Genomic DNA, 19,257 nt, shown 5'->3' with positions numbered 1-19,257 from the left:
ATGCGCTGGACCAACCAAATCCGCATCACTCTGGATACCAGAGTCTACGATGCCATACACACGTCGAGAACAGAGGAAGATGGCGTAACGTCATCCAGAGCAGGATAATGTGAGGAGATGCTCACGATCCTCAGACACGAGGAATGCGACTTAGGGAGGACGAGGAGGGTCCATGATAAATAATTAAAAACAAACTAGTTTCATGTGAAATTTGGAGTAAAAACTGCCATAAAAACTTAAACATGAAATACTACAAGAAGCTTTTAGCTAAAGCCTCAAGGGGATATGGTTAGTAATAAATATGTTGTTGTATACATGTGCATTTGTATACATTTGAATCGCGGCCTGTGTTCGTGATTCATCTGCCGACCAAGTGTGTTTCCTGGAAGCTTTTATTTGTTTTGTTTTAGTTATTTTTGTATTCGTGGAACATTTGCCGACAAAGTGTTTTCCTGCAAGTATTTATTTGTTTTGTTTCTTTTTGTAATTTCTGTTTTGTTGTGCTTTTTCTTTGTCCTGTAGTAATCGCGCCGCATTGCCACCTGTGTTCAATAGAACCGCTCAGGTCCGGGAAGTTGGGGCCTCGCCGCAAGGCGAGTGTTTTCAAGACCCGGGGCCGCCCCACCTGGGTACTCAGCGATCATGGACGCTGTATTCGCGGAATTCCTCCGACTTCGCCACCCACAGCTCGCCTCAGAGTTTCTGGCCTTCAAGGCTAATCACACTGTGAGCCCTCTCGAGGACTCCGCCGCGCTCGCTGCTCCTGCGTCGCCTGTACCTGCGTGCAAAGCTTCTGCATTGAGCACCGCAGCCTCTGTCGTGCCTGCCGCTCCCGTGTCGCCTATACTGGCGAGTAAAGCTGCTGCGTCGTCCGCCGTGACCATCGTTTCAGCTGAGCGATCATCCGCGGCCTCCGTCGCGCCCTCTAAAACACCTACACTTGCTCGTAGGTCGCCTGCACCCGCCTCCTCGTGCTCCGACTCTGACTCGGACATGGAGGTCGACGTCGCCCCCGCCTCATCGACGGATGGATTCACCCTGGTACAGAAGGGTAAGAAGCGTGCCGCGGAGTCTCGAGCTCCCGCGGCCGCTAAAATTAGCAAAGCCGTGAACGCGTCGCGCCCCCGCCCTCAGACTCCCGTTGCGCCCCCAGCCCGTACCACTCCGTCGCCGCGTCCGGTGGCACAAATTAAAACCCAGACCCCTCCCCCGGTTATCCTTCAGGATAAGGCAGCTTGGGATCGAGTTTGCCTGGCCCTTAAGGCCAAAAATATAAATTTCACGAATGCCCGTAACCTCGCGAACGGCATTCAAATTAAGGTTCAAACACCCGAGGACCATAGGGCCCTCTCTTCTTACCTCCGTAAGGAACGTATAAGTTTCCATACTTATACGCTCCAGGAGGAGCGCGAACTCCGTGTTGTAATACGCGGAATCCCTAAAGAGTTAGATGTAGAGCTCGTCAAGGCTGATCTGTTAGAACAGGGCTTTCCAGTGAGTTCTGTGCACCGTATGCACACCGGTCGCGGTAGGGAGCCATATAATATGGTTCTAGTCACCCTCCAGCCTACCCCCGAGGGTAAGAAAATCTTCAACACACAGACCGTCTGTAGGCTCTCCGGTATCGCCGTCGAAGCCCCCCATAAAAAAGGCACTCCTAGCCAGTGCCATAACTGTCAATTGTACGGGCACTTTTCCCGTAACTGTCACGCGCGCCCCCGATGTGTTAAGTGTTTGGGCGATCACGCCACGGCCCTCTGCGCTCGCGACCAAAAAACCGCGACGGAACCGCCTAGCTGCGTCCTGTGTCGAACACAGGGTCACCCCGCGAATTACCGTGGTTGCCCCCGAGCCCCTAAAATAAATCGCCGCGTCGCCCGCCAAAACCGCCTCCGAGCTTCCGGCCCAGACATCAAAGCCTCGGCACCCTCTGTGTCGCAGGCTAAGCCAGCGTTCGTTCCGGCGCCAGTGCCCAGTGTCTCGGCCTGGGCGAAACCGCTGCCGTACATGAACACGGCTACAACTCCCTCCTCCGCGATTCGTCCCGCCCCCGCGACTCGTCCCGCCCCCGCGACTCGTCCCTCTCCCGCGACTTGCCCTCCGACCGCGTCCGACAATCTCGCTTTAGCGATCGACTTCTTTCAGTCGATCAACTTTGAGCGCGTTAACGCTTTGGGCGACGCCATTCGCGCTGCCTCCACCGCACAACACTTTATCGCCGTTGTGCAAGAATACGCCGACGTAGACGCGTCATTAAATACGTACGTCCTCCCCTCACTCCGCCGGTAATCAATGGCGTATATAAGTAGAGTAAAGCCCCTATCCGTAACGATAGGATTTTTTAACGCTTACGGTCTCGCAAATCAACGTGATCAGGTTTCTGACTTTTTGCGTGACCATCAAATTGATATCTTTTTAGTGCAGGAGACCCTACTTAAGCCCGCGCGCCGTGACCCTAAAATCGCGAACTATAAAATGGTCAGGAACGACAGGCTCTCTGCTCGTGGTGGTGGTACCGTCATTTACTATAGAAGAGCCCTGCATTGCGTCCCGCTCGATCCTCACACGCTCGCTAATATCGAAGCATCAGTGTGCCGAATCTCACTGACGGGACACGCGCCGATCGTTATCGCGTCCGTTTATCTTCCACCGGATAAGATCGTTCTAAGCAGTGATATCGAGGCGCTGCTCGGCATGGGGAGCTCTGTCATTCTGGCGGGCGACCTAAATTGTAAACACATCAGGTGGAACTCACACACCACAACCCCGAATGGCAGGCGGCTTGACGCGTTAGTCGATGATCTCGCCTTCGATATCATCGCTCCGCTAACCCCGACTCACTACCCGCTAAATATCGCACATCGCCCGGATATACTCGACATAGCGTTATTAAAAAACGTAACTCTGCGCTTATATTCGATCGAAGTCGTTTCAGAGTTAGATTCAGACCACCGTCCCGTCGTTATGAAGCTCGGTCGCGCTCCCGATTCCGTTCCTGTCGCGAGGACTGTGGTGGATTGGCACACACTGGGCATTAGCCTGGCTGAATCTGATCCACCATCGCTCCCGTTTAGCTCGGACTCTACCCCGTCTCCTCAGGATACCGCTGAAGCCATAGACATCTTAACGTCACACATCACCTCGACATTAGATAGGTCATCGAAACAAGTTGTAGCGGAGGATTTCCTTTACCGCCCGGGTTGCCCGACGATATTAGGGAGCTCCTTAGAGCTAAGAACGCCTCGATACGCGCCTACGACAGGTATCCTACCGCGGAAAATCGTATTCGAATGCGTGCCTTACAACGCGACGTAAAGTCTCGCATCGCCGAAGTCCGAGATGCCAGATGGTCTGATTTCTTAGAAGGACTCGCGCCCTCTCAAAGGTCTTACTACCGCTTAGCTCGTACTCTCAAATCGGATACGGTAGTAACTATGCCCCCCCTCGTAGGCCCCTCAGGCCGAATCGCGGCGTTCGATGATGACGAAAAAGCAGAGCTGCTGGCCGATACATTGCAAACCCAGTGCACGCCCAGCACTCAATCCGTGGACCCTGTTCATGTAGAATTAGTAGACAGTGAGGTAGAACGCAGAGTCTCCTTGCCACCCTCGGATGCGTTACCACCCGTCACCCCGATGGAAGTTAAAGACTTGATCAAAGACCTACGTCCTCGCAAGGCTCCCGGTTCCGACGGTATATCCAACCGCGTTATTAAACTTCTACCCAATCCAATTCATCGTGATGTTGGCATCTATTTTCAATGCCGCTATGGCGAACTGTATCTTTCCCGCGGTGTGGAAAGAAGCGGACGTTATCGGCATACATAAACCCAGTAAACCAAAAAATCATCCGACGAGCTACCGCCCGATTAGCCTCCTCATGTCTCTAGGCAAACTGTATGAGCGTCTGCTCTACAAACGCCTTAGAGACTTCGTCTCATCCAAGGGCATTCTCATCGATGAACAATTCGGATTCCGTACAAATCACTCATGCGTTCAACAGGTGCACCGCCTCACGGAGCACATTCTTGTGGGGCTTAATCGACCAAAACCGTTATACACGGGAGCTCTCTTCTTCGACGTCGCAAAAGCGTTCGACAAAGTCTGGCACAATGGTTTGATTTTCAAACTATTCAACATGGGCGTGCCGGATAGTCTCGTGCTCATCATACGGGACTTCTTGTCGAACCGCTCTTTTCGATATCGAGTCGAGGGAACCCGCTCCTCCCCACGATCTCTCACAGCTGGAGTCCCGCAAGGCTCTGTCCTCTCACCCCTCCTATTTAGCTTATTCGTTAACGATATTCCCCGGTTGCCGCCGACCCATTTAGCTTTATTCGCCGACGATACGACTGTTTACTATTCCAGTAGAAACAAGTCCCTAATCGCGAAGAAGCTTCAGAGCGCAGCCCTAGCCCTAGGACAGTGGTTCCGAAAATGGCGCATAGACATCAACCCAGCGAAAAGTACTGCGGTGCTATTTCAGAGGGGAAGCTCCACACGGATTTCCTCCCGGATTAGGAGGAGGAATCTCACACCCCCGATTACTCTCTTTAGACAACCCATACCCTGGGCCAGGAAGGTCAAGTACCTGGGCGTTACCCTGGATGCATCGATGACATTCCGCCCGCATATAAAATCAGTCCGTGACCGTGCCGCGTTTATTCTCGGTAGACTCTACCCCATGATCTGTAAGCGGAGTAAAATGTCCCTTCGGAACAAGGTGACACTTTACAAAACTTGCATTAGGCCCGTCATGACTTACGCGAGTGTGGTGTTCGCTCACGCGGCCCGCACACACATAGACACCCTCCAATCTTTACAATCCCGCTTTTGCAGGTTAGCCGTCGGAGCTCCGTGGTTCGTGAGGAACGTTGACCTACACGACGACCTGGGCCTCGAATCTATCCAGAAATACATGAAGTCAGCGTCGGAACGGTACTTCGATAAGGCTATGCGTCATGATAATCGCCTTATCGTTGCCGCCGCTGACTACTCCCCTAATCCTAATCACGCAGGAGCCAGTCACCGTCGACGCCCTAGACACGTCCTTACGGATCCATCAGATCCAATAACCTTTGCATTAGACGCCTTCAGCTCTAACACTAGGAGCAGGCTTAGGGACCTCGGTAACCGTACTCGTCGAACTCGACAAAGAGTTCGCCGTGCAACCTAACCCATGAATCAGCTCGCTGAGTTTCTCGCCGGATCTTCTCAGCGGGTCGCGATTCCGATCCGGTAGTAGATTAATTCGCGAAGCAGCTACTCTTGAGCTGTTAGGTCTCCTTCGGAGGCGCTCGGGTAGCTGTTAGCAAATCCCACCTCTCCTGGCTAAGCCTTTGCTCGCCCACGTGTCCTGGTGAAACTGGAAAGGCCTCCGGGCCACCAGTAATCTTTCAATCATAAAAAAAATAATACATTTGAATACAAGTTCCTGTTTAGGTCTCCATTTCCTTTTCTTTGTCGTATCACTCTATTCCGAGCGGTCGTGGTCGTTAATCAGTATCATTGCTGTGGGCAGATGTTATGCGCTTTACGAACAATCGTCACTTCTCCCGGTTTGTGGTGAGCCTCGTACACTTATGCAAACAACCGCCTACTACCGACTTGCTTTGGTCGGCCCATCGCATGGGCAACCTTCCACGCGGTCTGATGCCTTCTACTTGGGCCTGACCAACAAGGCGCTCTATGGAGTCATTTCCTCTGGGAGATATGTCCAAAAAATGATAGTATGCGCCCATGCGCGAGCGCCGAAAGACGCTGATTTATGCCGAGTTTTTGAAGAATGGAGATATTAGTGCGAAGTTCGGTCCATGAAATACCAAGCATTCGTCTCCGGCACCACATGAAGGTCTCCATTATAGGACTATAAATTTTCGATAGGAGAGAAAATGTTGGGATGTGTGAGATCTAATATAGCGAGCACGATACTCGGTTTCATGTTTACACGTACATAATTCGACTCAGATGTAATGAACTTGCTATTCAAAAAGCAATAACCTTTACAGCAACGACACGTACGAACATGTCGTTGTTTACATGGAAACTAGAACAAACAAACCCAAAGGAATAAGAGATTTTAGAATAAAACCGTCGAGTATTTTACTGTCTCTTTAATCGCAGATTTCATTTTTGGACTTACAAGAAGCACTTCCAATACGTTTATTGTATGTATAAGCTTGAGGGTAGATATTATCTTGTTGAACACCAAGTAAAACGACGTCACCTTTGGTTTCTGATTTAATCAACAATATGTTAACTTAACAATTCACTTTAACACTTGTCCAACTTTAACCAGTACGTACAACAGTCACTGAATCACACAACGTAACAAGGATATAGTAAGTGCACCGGGCAAACGCAGTCCAACGAATGTCCATTGCGAGGCACGTACCGCCTTTTTATACTGGCCGGCGCAGCTGGCTTATTTATGAGTCAGTTCTGTTGCACCTGTTGTTTATGAGTCGAATGACACGGCCGGCGCATCTGGCTTGTGTGAGTCACTCCTATTGCACGTGCTAAACAGAAATATCGTTAACGCCGTCATATGTATAGCGATTTTTGAAGTTCATAGACACCACAATTGTTGATCCTCACAGTGATACACGGGTTCAAATTACATTCTCTCTTCTTAGTTAATTATCTCACATGGTGATGGGGTCAGCTTTCCTTCTACTCCTCCACTTCGCTCCGTTTTCGATATCTTCGTCAGTAATATTGCATTCCCCCTTGCCCTTTAACACTACATCTTTTCACTTTGTGTTGGGTCTTCCTCTAAGCCTCCGATTGGAGAGATCGAGCAGTAGTGCCTGTAGTATAAACAAGGTTTGCTGAAAGTAATTTGAATACCAGAAAACTAAGCCGACTACAGGACGGGGAAGGTAATCACAAAATGCGTCTTATCTTCATATTGTGGTCTTCTGTCCCTGGGGCACTGTTCTGGATTGCTGGAATTTAAAGACACACGGACACAACGCACAAGTTTGAATAGCAAAGTTATTGCGAAAACAGTATTTTTGAATTTAATAGTTTTTTTTAAGGTAGCGCGCGCGGTGCTAAGCGTCGACTCAGTTCGTCTTTTTCGCCCGCTAGGGGGCGCGTTATGAATCATCACAAAGCCGAGAGATGGCATGGATCAGGAAAAGGGATTTTTAGTCGGTTCCCTAACAGTGCCCAATTTCCGATGTAGTCAGGCGGCCTCCTTTTTACATGACCATACCATCTCAGCCTGCTCTTCTGCATTTGGTTGCGGTGGCAGACACACTGAGGCTTCCACGCACGTACTCATTGAGGGTTTTATAGAGCCTGGTTACGCCGTACATCTGTTACACTAGAAAAGTAATAACATTGTGTTGACTAGCACATTCAAACGGTAGTCGTAACAGATTTATGATAAAATTTGATTAGTAATACGTGATATTGTGGCACAATCGTGAACCTTCTTCGTGGAAATAATGTATTCTTTATTCATAATTGTTTCGTTCTTTTCAGGGTGGTCGCCATCGTTGTGACGTACCTAGATGTTCGGATAATTTTACTCTGACTTCTCGCCGTATCTCTCTCGTCGTCATCATACGGAATTTGAAATAGAAACCAACGCTGAACCATAGCATGGTCGCACAACTACACCTGGCGTTTACCAGTCTTAAAACATGGTCGTCATAATTAGGCTACAGCGCGTTATTAGCTGAAATCATTTTGTCTATTGTATTATAATATAATAAACTGCGAATCATTATGGAAAATACATACCTATTAAGTGTTATAGTCTGAAAACTCACAGACAAACTCAGTGGGAGTTTCTCACTGGGTCTTCCCAGCGGGTCGGGTTTCCAATTTGGTGGTAGATTCCGCGAAGCACTGCTCTTGCTTGGGCTAGAGTTGCAACATCCTCTGGTTAGATCCCCGTGAGCTCACCTACTCGTTCTGTGAATCTAGTATAACCCCTCGAGGTTACTAAAATAGGTAAGGAAAAAAGTTTAAAAATTTACAAATTTAGTATATACATAATTTTATTTTATTTCTTTGTGAAATAAATACAATTCGTATAATTACAGACTCAACAGAAGTTTTTAATTGAAAAACTTTTGATTGATGATATCTTTCAATAAATATAATTCTTCAATAAAATTCATCAATAAGTTATTGTTCAAATTCATTTGTATCAATAGACTTCGCGTTAGGATTGGATCTCTCGGTGACTAGAGTTGGCGTTCGAAGCCTGCGGGATTTCATTTGAATTCTTATTCACCGAAAAAATATAATTTAATCTAATGGTAATAATGAATCGTTTTTTTAACGTTTTAATTACATATTATGCTCTTCTGCCTGCGATGACTATCACTACATAGTATAAAACAAAGTCGCTTTCTCTGTCCCTATATCTATCTGTCCCTATATATGCTTAAATCTTTAAAACTACGCAACGGATTTTGATGCGGTTTTTTTAATAGTGATAGTGATTGAAGAGGAAGGTTTATATGTATAATAACATCCATTAAATAGTGGAGAAATCAATAATAAATTACAGTTTCCGAAGCGAAGCAAGGGCGGGTCGCTAGTTGTGAATAAAAATTAAATGGGACATATTATTATGGCCTACCTCATAGTGAGTGGTTACTGTTGATCATGGATGCGAGCGACGCCAGAGGCGCAGGCAAGCTCCTACCTACCGCTAAGTACTCTCCACAAGCCTCCAAACACTAATAAATACCTAAAAAAATAAGTATACTAGAATTTTTTGCACCGGCTTTTATCGGGATTACTGTTCTTTAATGAATACGTACTCGGATAAAAAAACATGGTTAAATAAAAAAAAGAGGGGTTAAATTAAATACTGTTCTTTTTTCTCCTCACAGATAAAAACTTTTTTTTATAATAGTATTTGCTACTAATTATTATTTGGGACATAGTTGTCTCCTTGTGACCAAGGAGCTAGTAAATCCCCTGCTAGCTTCAATAATTTTCCAATCGTAAAGGTTCGCGAATTAACGCCACATCTAGATTTCCCGATTTCAAATGTACAGGTTGCGTATTTAAATTATGACTTCAAAGAAAATATTTAGGCCACTTGATGACTGTGACGACGAGGTTCTGAATTTCTGTATTTAATTACTTCTTAAATTTCAGCTACCTACATAGTCTAAGACAATGAAAATAAACAAAGCCTTAAAAACAACAGTAATAAGAAAGGTAGCTTCCTTCTGCCAACACTCAACTCTGCATGGCATGTATTACTTGTACAGTAGCAAGAGTCGCTTGGTTGTGGCTATTTGGGGAATAATCATTGTATCCAATTTGGTATTATGCTGTTTCCTCAGCCATATGATATGGGAAAAATTCGCTATGGATCCTACGCTAACTGTGGTGAGTCACGTTGCGTAATACAAGTTCAAATATAGTTTAAAATTAAATGTGTTCATGGTTTATGGAACGTTATCGAATTTATATCTATAAAAATATTCTGTGATCATTCAGGCATAGTCCTATTCTCGTTTCTTTTTCTGGCTCAACTTTCTTAATTGCATTTTTAGATTAATAACATCCCAGTTATTCTTAGAGGGGCTAAAGCGGTAAAATTGCGCTAAAAATGCGGGTAACGCAGAATCAGTATAACATTTTGGTTAAATTATACAGTCCTGCATTAAAGGTGATGTTCTCGGTTAGTAGACTGAATATTAATTCGCAACTCAACTTAACAAAAGTTAAGTGTGATCTAGTAACAGCCGGCCCATTGCAGACCCATTTTGTTTTTACCGCAACCGGTAAATTAAACGCTATCGGACCACGAAACTAGCTTTTGGGATTTCTTTTGGGAATTAGATTAGAAGTTCACTATGCATCGTTCTAGGCAGCGGCTTGGCTCTGCCTCTGGCATTGCTGAAGTCCATGGGCGACGGTAACCACTCACTATCAGGTGGGCCGTATGCTCGTCTGCCTAAAACGGCAATAAATAAAAACATCAAATATTTTATTTAAAAAGTTTCACGAAGGCATCTTTATACCAAAATATTAAATTTCTTTTTTTAATGTACCTAGGATCAATTGAATTTTATTGAATACGAAATAGCTACGCAGGGCTACGAAATTTCGTAGACCGTAACAATTGTAGAGAGTGCTACGATTTTTATTCACTACGAGTATTATCGACTTAATTTTAATGGCATGACTTCTAACTTAGATTTTTTAAATTTTTTGTATGAGTTCTAAATGTTTTAGTAAGTTTTACAGGTCGTCGTGGCCTAAAGGATAATACGTCCGGTGCATTCGTATCTAGCGATGCAACGGTGTTCAAATTCCGCAGGCGGGTACTAATTTCTCTAATGAAATACGTACTTATCAAATGTCCACGATTGACTTCAACGGTGAAGGAATAACATCGTGTAACAAAAATCAAACCCGCAAAATTATAATTACTGGTGGTAGGATCTTTTGTGAGTCGGCACGGGTAGGTACCACCACTCTGCCTATTTCTACCGTAAAGCAATGATGCGTTTCGGTTTGAAGGGTGGGGTAGCCGTTGTAACTATACTGAGAACTTAGAACTTATATCTCAAGGTGGGTGGCGCATTTACGTTGTAGATGTCTATGGACTCCAGTAACCACTAAACACCAGGTGGGCCGTGAGCTCGTCCACCGATCTAAGCAATAAAAAAAAGCATGCATTCAATACTCACGTTTTCCAATTAGAGGGTGGAACACAGACGGCGAAACAATTACAAATCCGACATCATGTCTTTTGATCTTGACATCTTGTCTTGTGTTACCCGTCTATGCAATAAAAAAAGTAAATTCTTCGCAAGTTTACAAAATGTGAAATCAATTCAGAAATAGCCAAAGATTGAACAGTGAAAGTATTTTAATCACATCGACGTCTCGCAAAAATCCTACGTACAGAGCATTAAAATTGAAAAAGTCTCTAATTTCAAATACTTCATTTGACAGAAAACTTACTGAAGCAAGACATGAGAAATGATAAGAAAAAAAAATTAGATTGTTGTTGAACTCTGCAGCAATCGTAATCTAAAAGCCGGATCGAATACTCAAATCCTTTGATCTACGCAATTTCTCGGATTTCAGGCTATTTTTTCAAAGGAATTCAAGTTAGACAGGATAAGATGTTTATCCGATGTAACGCTTGGAATACGAAAAGTCGGCGACAATTTTAGTAATCATACGATTGCTTTCCTGTATTGAACTAATGGTCTTATTTTAAAAATTATCGTGAATGGCTAGCAAGACGTTAGAATCATGTGTTCGTCGCACCAGCATATTAAAAATACAGTTATTAATTCATAAACATACCGCAAAAAACATAACAAACAGACATAGTGAATTTTATGCAAAAATGCTCACTATCTCTTCTTTAATATTCTCTATCGGGACACTATGTTATTCTGCTAATGTTGATAGGTTCGATATTACAACCATAGACATTACAGAGCCATAGATATTCCAAATTGTGTTTGCCATAACCCACCTTGGGACCAAAGATCGAAGCCTATGATCAGTAAATTGGACAGCTCTTATAAGCTCAGCAATATAACCGGAAAGCTCTACTAATCAGGAATAAATACCGTATGTATTGTAGGTTGTATGTGCATGACTCACTTTTGTCTATTAAAGATAAGAAATAGGTATTAGGAATGTTGAAGGTTGAGCACGGAGATGAAATTCCAGGAGAAGGAAAAAAATGTAAAGCAAATTCAGCGAATCGCAAACTAGGTAGCAATTTCGATGTGCCTTTATTTTTCCTTCTCTACATAGAAACTGGAATAACTTTGTTATTTTTAACGAGAACGAGAGAATTACCTAATTTTTAATCAAGCATAACAGTAGGTTTTCTAGAAGATAGCTGGTGCTTATTTCGGTTCATGGTTCATAACTTCTTTAGTTACAATTATTCGTCTAATTACTTTAGCCCGAGCTTTAATTGAATAAATCAAATAAATCACTTGTTTCAGGTGGAAACAACTCACTACTCGACATCGAATATTCCATTTCCAGCATTAACTATATGCGACACACAGATCGTGTACGGTCCTGCAACAAACAACATAACTAATTTGTTGTACGTATTCCTGGCATCGTTTTAGTCAATAAATAGTTTCGGAAAGTAACGTGAATGAAAATTTATTTTATCGATGCAGATGGGCAGTCGTCTTTCGTCAGTCGTCAGTGAGCTTTCGTCAAAGCGACTGTTGAGTAAATGCTACTATAAGTTAATGTAGGGTTGGGTATTATCAGCCGCCGTCGAGCCGGGGTTCGGAGGAGGGCGTTTGTCCAGCTCCAGCCCCTATGAGGAGGCAGTCTCCTCCCGGTGATGGTCACGGGGCGACCTAAGGGGGTTGAGGCTGCGCCGCACGCTACCGTCACTCTAGCGCGCTGGCACCAGGAGGACGGGACGGCGCGTCGGCGGCTGCGGACTGCGATGCGGTCCGCATTTTCGTCGTCGCTGTCGTCGCCGAACATACTGTTGAAGAGCAACCCGGTTGGCGGTGTATCGCGTTCCGACCCGGCAGGCTGGTTCTGGCCCAGCGGGGTATCCCGGAACACCAGCGGCACCGCCCGGGCGGCCTGGTAGGGCCGCCGTACCGCGGAGACCGACGTCGTTGGTCGTCGACTATCGCCTCGACGACCCGTCGGTCGGGCGTCCTCGGGGTGGCGCCGCGTGTCTGGTTGTAGTGTTGACCGCGGGAACCCCCCTACTCTGAACGGGTTCTGACCCCGGACGGAGATCGGACGTCGGGTGTAAGAGTGCAGGGGAGTCGTTTAGTGGGTGGGCCCTAAAATCCTTGGGCCCGCGATCTGCTCTCAACACCTGCAGATCGTTGAGTCTCACATACCCCGCGCGCCCCCTAGGCGCGGGGACCTCGTAGGAGGTTCGGCCCCCGGCCCGAAAAAAAAAAAAAAAAAAAACAAAAAAAAAAAAAAACAAAAAAAAAAGGTTGGGTATTATGATTGAAGACAACTAGTAAATCTAATAATAGTTTTTGAAGGTAAAAGTAGTCAGATGAGCTTCCTGCTCACCTGATCGCGGTTACTGGATCCTATGGTTACCAGACAACGGGTGTGACGCGCCTACACTTAAAAGTGTCCGTGTTGATATACCAGTAAAATATAATGTAACTAGAACCACTGGATACTCCCAGTCGCAAAAACCAAGAACAGCTTCAGGTAATTGATTATTCATTGCTAAAAAGCCCACTTACTCGTATATCTTCAAGGATCCTGCGAGGTTACAATGACACTGAAGTCGAGGAGTTCTATGGAAGCTTTTCAAAAGTAAAACTGATAGATTACACCCCTGAGCCATTTGTAAGGAAGATACACTCGCTGCTTGATGACCTTGGGTACTCTTGGGAGATAATGCTTTCTCAGGTATGTCGATTTGTCTAATATATGGTGTAGATAGAGTACCATTCACTGAGCGAACCATAAACAAATCAAATACAAGGTCTTAGATGCTGCTACAAAAGAGGTGCTAATTTTTTAAAGGACAGTCCATTTGGTCCAGATCATGCTGAGCCTTGCAAATCTTTTTTTTTTTTTTTATTGCTTAGATGGTTGGACGAGCTCACAGCCCACCTGGTGTTAAGTGGTTACTGGAGCCCATAGACATCTACAACGTAAATGCGCCACCCACCTTAAGATATAAGTTGTAAGGTCTCAGTATAGTTACAACGGCTGCCCCACCCTTCAAACCGAAACGCATTACTGCTTCACGGCAGAAATAGGCAGGGCGGTGGTACCTACCCGCGCGGACTCACAACAGGTCCTACCACCAGTAATTACGCAAATTATAATTTTGCGGGTTTCACTTTTATTGCACGATGTTATTTATTCCTTCACCGTGGAAGTCAATCGTGAACATTTGTTGAGTACGTATTTCAATAGAAAAATTGGTACCCGCCTGCGAGATTCGAACAGCGGTGCATCGGTTCAACACGAACGCACCGGACGTCTTATCTTTTAGGCCACGACGACTTCAAAATCTGCTATTGAGCATTTACTTTCCACATGGACCCCAAAATTCCACAAAGAACAAATACCCACTACCGTTGAGACAACGCTTGTCCTCATTATATCAACTAAAATATATTCTGTTGAAGCTAAAACCCCAAGTCAAACGGATTGTGAGCCCTCAATAGTTAGTTTTGTGAGTAGCAAATTAAATAAAAATGTTTTTATAATTCAGATACCTTAATAATAGATACCCTAGTCACCTATGACCGCACACTGTAAAGTATTTTTTAATGGTATCTCAATGGGTTTTCATAACAGAATGGAATTGATCATAATAAAATGAAAATAATAAATCTCATATTAAATCGTAACAGCAATTAGTTATAAGTTACACGAAATAGCTCTTCAATATAACCTATTATAAAATTGTTTTCGCTTGTTAAAAATAGTTGTGTACAGATAAAAGTATTTCGTCCGAAACTGGAATGAGCTCACAGCCAATTAGTAGCATAAACTCGATCGATGAACCTCTAAAATATTTGTGTACAGCTCAGGAAGCCTTGTGAAGAATTGATTAATGACTGCACCTGGAGATCAAAGCTTCACAACTGCTCGACAATGTTCAGATCTGTCTTCACTATCGTGGGATATTGTTGTCAATTTGACATTCCATACTTCAGGTATTTTTTCCTGTTATTAATTAAGGTACAATTTCAAATATTTTATTGGAAATTTGTTAGGCAAGCGAATTCATAGCCCATCTTCTATTAAGTGGTTATCATACCAAAGGCAAAAACGTGATAACTTCGTGATAACGTATATGAGAACAGTCTGATATTCAAACGCGCTTCGCGGCAGAAATAGGCAACCCATGCAGTCTTACGGTACGCCATATTGTCAGTGAATGTAAAATACTTATACCGGTCACTCACATTCGCATGAATACGCAAACCCGCAAGTGTAGGACGACATTTGCAAATGATTATGCAAAGCTTTCGCTGCATTCGTGGTTTTCCAAGCTGTGTCGGTTTTTTAACAGACATCAAAGCGCGCAAACCGCGATCCTTCGCGTAGTCTTGAACACATTCGTCTGACCAGTTGCGCCCAGGATTGCGAAGGCAACGGACGTTTCGATATTTTCATAGATCGTGACGTCTACTTTGTAGCGTATCCTCATCAAAAGAAATCCCATAAAAACAGCATGGCTGTTAATGATGTCTGGGAAAGAATTCAAAACTCTTTTTCTCTTCAATGTTCTATTGACGACTTAAAAAGGAGGAGAAATTCGTGAGACATTCGTAAACAAGTGTAGGAGGAAGCGCAAACGGGTTCGCAAATTGAGTACCAAATCCATTTGCACAGCCGCTAGGTTTGCGAATGAATGTTTGACGGCCCTTCACATGCGCGCAAACATTCGTACAATGTACGAATATTTTCGCGCATAAGAAGTGGCCGGCATAAGAAAATGATGCAATCCTTTCTCCGGTCAAATACATAATAGTTTTGCGACACCCCTTTTAGATATTTTGAACTATATTATGCCTTTAAGGGCACAGAATACGTCCTTTATCAAACGAGAATGCAAACTCTTAAGCGATTACCTTTTCGTATTTTAATAATATCGATTACATTTAACGCTCACATTTTGTTAAATGTAAATGTATCGCCAATATAACTAAATAAGTTGTACCATAGCTTAATCAGGCGAAGTGTTCCGGTTTTGCAAGATGTTTCGTAGAAATATCATAGTGGGTTTCATTATCCTCCATTCCAACTTTACGCTTGAGGTGTCAGTAATCGAGTAGGGATGGACAGACTATTTTGTAGCTCATCATGAGATTTTCCTTGAGTTTTAAGATATAGAGATACACATTCAAAATAAGGGCAAATTGTGGTTCTTTTTAATACTGTTATGCGGGGTCTCCCGATTAGGTTTTTAAAAAAAATAATTTTGAAGAAGAGATTTCACTTTTATTGGTTCAATCACACGAACAACTGAATTTTAGTAATTGGCAGAAAGAGATATTATCTAAGACCGCTCCCGATGGATGATTAAGTACGACTGACTGAGTCTCGGTCGGTAACTATTACTAAGTGACTTCTTACTATGCTTACTCAGCATCAGTGGTTATTAAAAAGGATGTAACATCATTTTAACTAGCATGGGGAGTCTGTAACAGCCCCCCGATTTAGAGTAAACTACACGATTAAATAAGTGAGTTTACGTTATGTTACCCTTAGGATCCAATTCTAAGGGATGGTGGTGGTGTAGCTTTACCCTCTTCTAGTTTAGGGTCTGATTTTTTTATATTTTTTCTAAATCTAATGACGTTTCTACTTATGCCAACTTTACAGAAAATATAGATTATGAAAATTAAAACTATGAATAAGGTAAACATAATAAAACTAAGATAATAATTTTGATACAATACTATATGTGGCTTCTCTATGATTTCATCGAGGCCTTTTAATATTTCAAGATTATCATAGGCGATTACATCCAAGTCTACATTATTTAAATTTACAATAGGTAATTTAGGTATAATATTATTGTAAGCAATAGAATTAAATCGAGAATCATTTAAGATATTGAACTTAGGAATAATAGGCTTAAGATACATTTTATAATCATTTCGTGACACTAGACGTGTATCCTTACAATAAGCTATGCAACTTGCAGGTAAATATAATATTCCATTACCACTTATATCTATTTCTTTTGACACAGAATTATTAAAGTTACATTCTATATTTATTTTACTCTTTTGAGACATTAAGTACAACCACTTATCGTTACGTAATGGCTGCCATACATTTAAATAACCACGTATAAATTTAGTTTCACATATTTCAGGAACAGTAGTAAGTATCTTAGTGATTAATTCAGTTTCGCAGGATGGTGTTGCAGAAGAAGAATATGTTACATAAGTCTTGCACAAATAATGATCCTTATCGATGATTTTGCATGAATTTATTTCGTCTAACTTACAGTATGTTAGTTTATCTTTACTAATGCCGATATACTTGGAGCTCGGTAGAATGGTAGCGTAAGAGTTTGGTGCTTTAATATTGTGGGGGACTGGGAATGGCAAATTATGGTATAAGCTAAGGTCAGTTGTTCTTACGAGTGGAAGACTGATAACAAAAACTATGCTTTCTTTATTAAAATAACTAGATATTTCTGAAATGTTAAGTATAATATGAATATTGTTAAAACTAAGTTGTACTGGTAGTCTTTGAGAATTTGGCAATAGCCTATAGTTATTTGCTAATTCAATGTAGAGTTTTCTAGGACTTAGAATTGTTGGATACAGTAGATTAGATTTACTAAACATAATAGAGTTGATAATATCTTCAACTTTGAAGGATAACATTAAGAGATTACTTTCTATTATCGAAGTTAATTCGAGTATGCGAGACCTTACAGTTAGTTCTGTAGAGATATGATTAGTAATATTTTTAATTTCTCTTGCAAGGTAAGTAATGGCATTACTTAAGTGTCTTTCATTCTCTACTATGTTACGCAGGGTGCTGTTCATTGATTTTATAGTAGAAGTTGTTATTAATATATTTTCCTTTAGATATTGGGATATTTTCTTTTGATCTGTTTGTACTTCTCTAATAGCGTTATCGTAACGAGCTGCGTCTTCTTCGTTCATTGTTCCAAACAGTTTCTTTGATAAAGTTCCCACAAAACCAAATAGTGCTGAACGTTTATTTTGAACGGTTTGACGAGAGATGATATGTGATACGGATTCGTAATCATGAATTAGATCACTACAGCGAGTAAACAAAGCTTGAAATATATTTTGACATTCTATAACGTCGATAATTATACTTTTCTTACACAATAGCATTGAACTATTTAAGAACAATTGAAGATTATTAATATGCGTATTTAGAAATGATATGTCATATGGAATAATTATATCTAAATAGTTATCGGTAAGACTTAAGGAACCTATGTGATCGAAGTAAACACCAGGATTGTTTTTGAGAGGCTGGATAAATTCTTGTCCCATAATTCCTGACGTGATAAGACTGTAATAAAGAATATTTCTAAAGTAAATCTAAGTACGCTAATAACGAATTTCAAACTAACTATACCTATACTATTATATAAGATTTAGAATATAAAACTATGAAATAGGACTTACATACTAATAAGTTAGTTATCGCTAGATCTAGAAGCTAATTTCACTTCATCATAATGATGAGTAACGTGACGTCTATTGATTAATAAAGTCAATGTATTACGTCCATTGATTTTAATCACTTTATATGGTCCTTTCCATATAGGTGTGAGAGCTTTGCGAAGACGTAGGTGATTCTTCAAATATACATAGTCACCAATTTGGTATTTCACTAAGCGAGAATGAGTGTCATAATATAATTTGGACCTTTCTTTGGAATTTTGAATGTTTTCAAGAGCTTTATCCCTCGAAAGCTTCATTCGGTGACTTAGTGCTCTGATATATTCTGGGTACGTGTATTCTGTTTTTAATTCGTAAACAGAATCGGGTATATAAGGCTTGTGCCCGAAAAGAAGTTCGTAGGGAGTGAAATTAGTAGTGCAATGTACTGAGCTGTTGTATGCCAACATTGCCGTATATACATACCTGTGCCAATCGGAATGGTTACTGTTTACGTAGGACTTGAGATATTCCTTAAGTGTGGAGTGACTCCGTTCCAGTGCCCCTTGTGTTTGGGGATGGTATGGCGATGACCAAATTTGTTTAATTTTAAGGAACTCGCAAGTTTTCCGAAATAGCTCAGCGGTAAAGTTAGTTCCCTGATCTGTCAAAATAGACTTTGGTATCCCAAAGATGGATATAAAGTGCACCAAGCACTCACAAGTTTCTTCAGCTGTTGCGTTAGATACCGGATATGCAAATGAAAATTTAGTAAGGTCGTCTTGTAGGGTTACTATAAATTTAAGTTTAGTTAATCCTGCTTCCGGCAAGGGACCTACAAGATCTAAGCTAAGTCGTTCAAAAGGCTTAGTTGATGTAGTGGTTATCTGCATCGGGGATTTATTTGACTGTCTGAGAGCCTTGTTAGTCTGGCATTGTATACAACTTTTTATATAATCTTCAACGTCGCGACGCATTCGCTTCCAAAAGTATCTTTCTCGTATTCTATTTAACATTCGTGCTGTACCAAGATGTCCGGCTATAGGGATGTCGTGGTTCTCACGAAGTATTTTAGAGATTTCTGAGGGTGTAGGGTAAATTATATTATTATGATATACGTGAATAGTAATTTGTGTGTCGTTGAAAATGTAACACAGCAT

General features: G+C 42.4%; 1 protein-coding gene across 1 annotated transcript in view; it reads left to right on the top strand.

Moving 5' to 3' along the window:
- LOC114248470 (pickpocket protein 11) overlaps window positions 1-19,257 on the top strand; it is a 55,367-nt gene continuing 36,110 nt past the window's right edge. The window contains exons 1-4 of the mRNA XM_089737043.1: window positions 1-84; window positions 11,963-12,069; window positions 13,226-13,379; window positions 14,514-14,644. Coding sequence (XP_089593169.1) covers window positions 1-84; window positions 11,963-12,069; window positions 13,226-13,379; window positions 14,514-14,644 — 476 coding nt within the window. The remainder of the gene's footprint in view (window positions 85-11,962; window positions 12,070-13,225; window positions 13,380-14,513; window positions 14,645-19,257) is intronic.

The sequence above is a fragment of the Bombyx mandarina genome, chromosome 22, assembly GCF_030267445.1.
Source record: "Bombyx mandarina strain Sakado chromosome 22, ASM3026744v2".
NCBI classification, from domain to species: domain Eukaryota; kingdom Metazoa; phylum Arthropoda; class Insecta; order Lepidoptera; family Bombycidae; genus Bombyx; species Bombyx mandarina.
The sequence above is the reverse complement of the archived record's forward strand: the minus strand, read 5'-3'. Positions and strand labels throughout refer to the sequence as shown.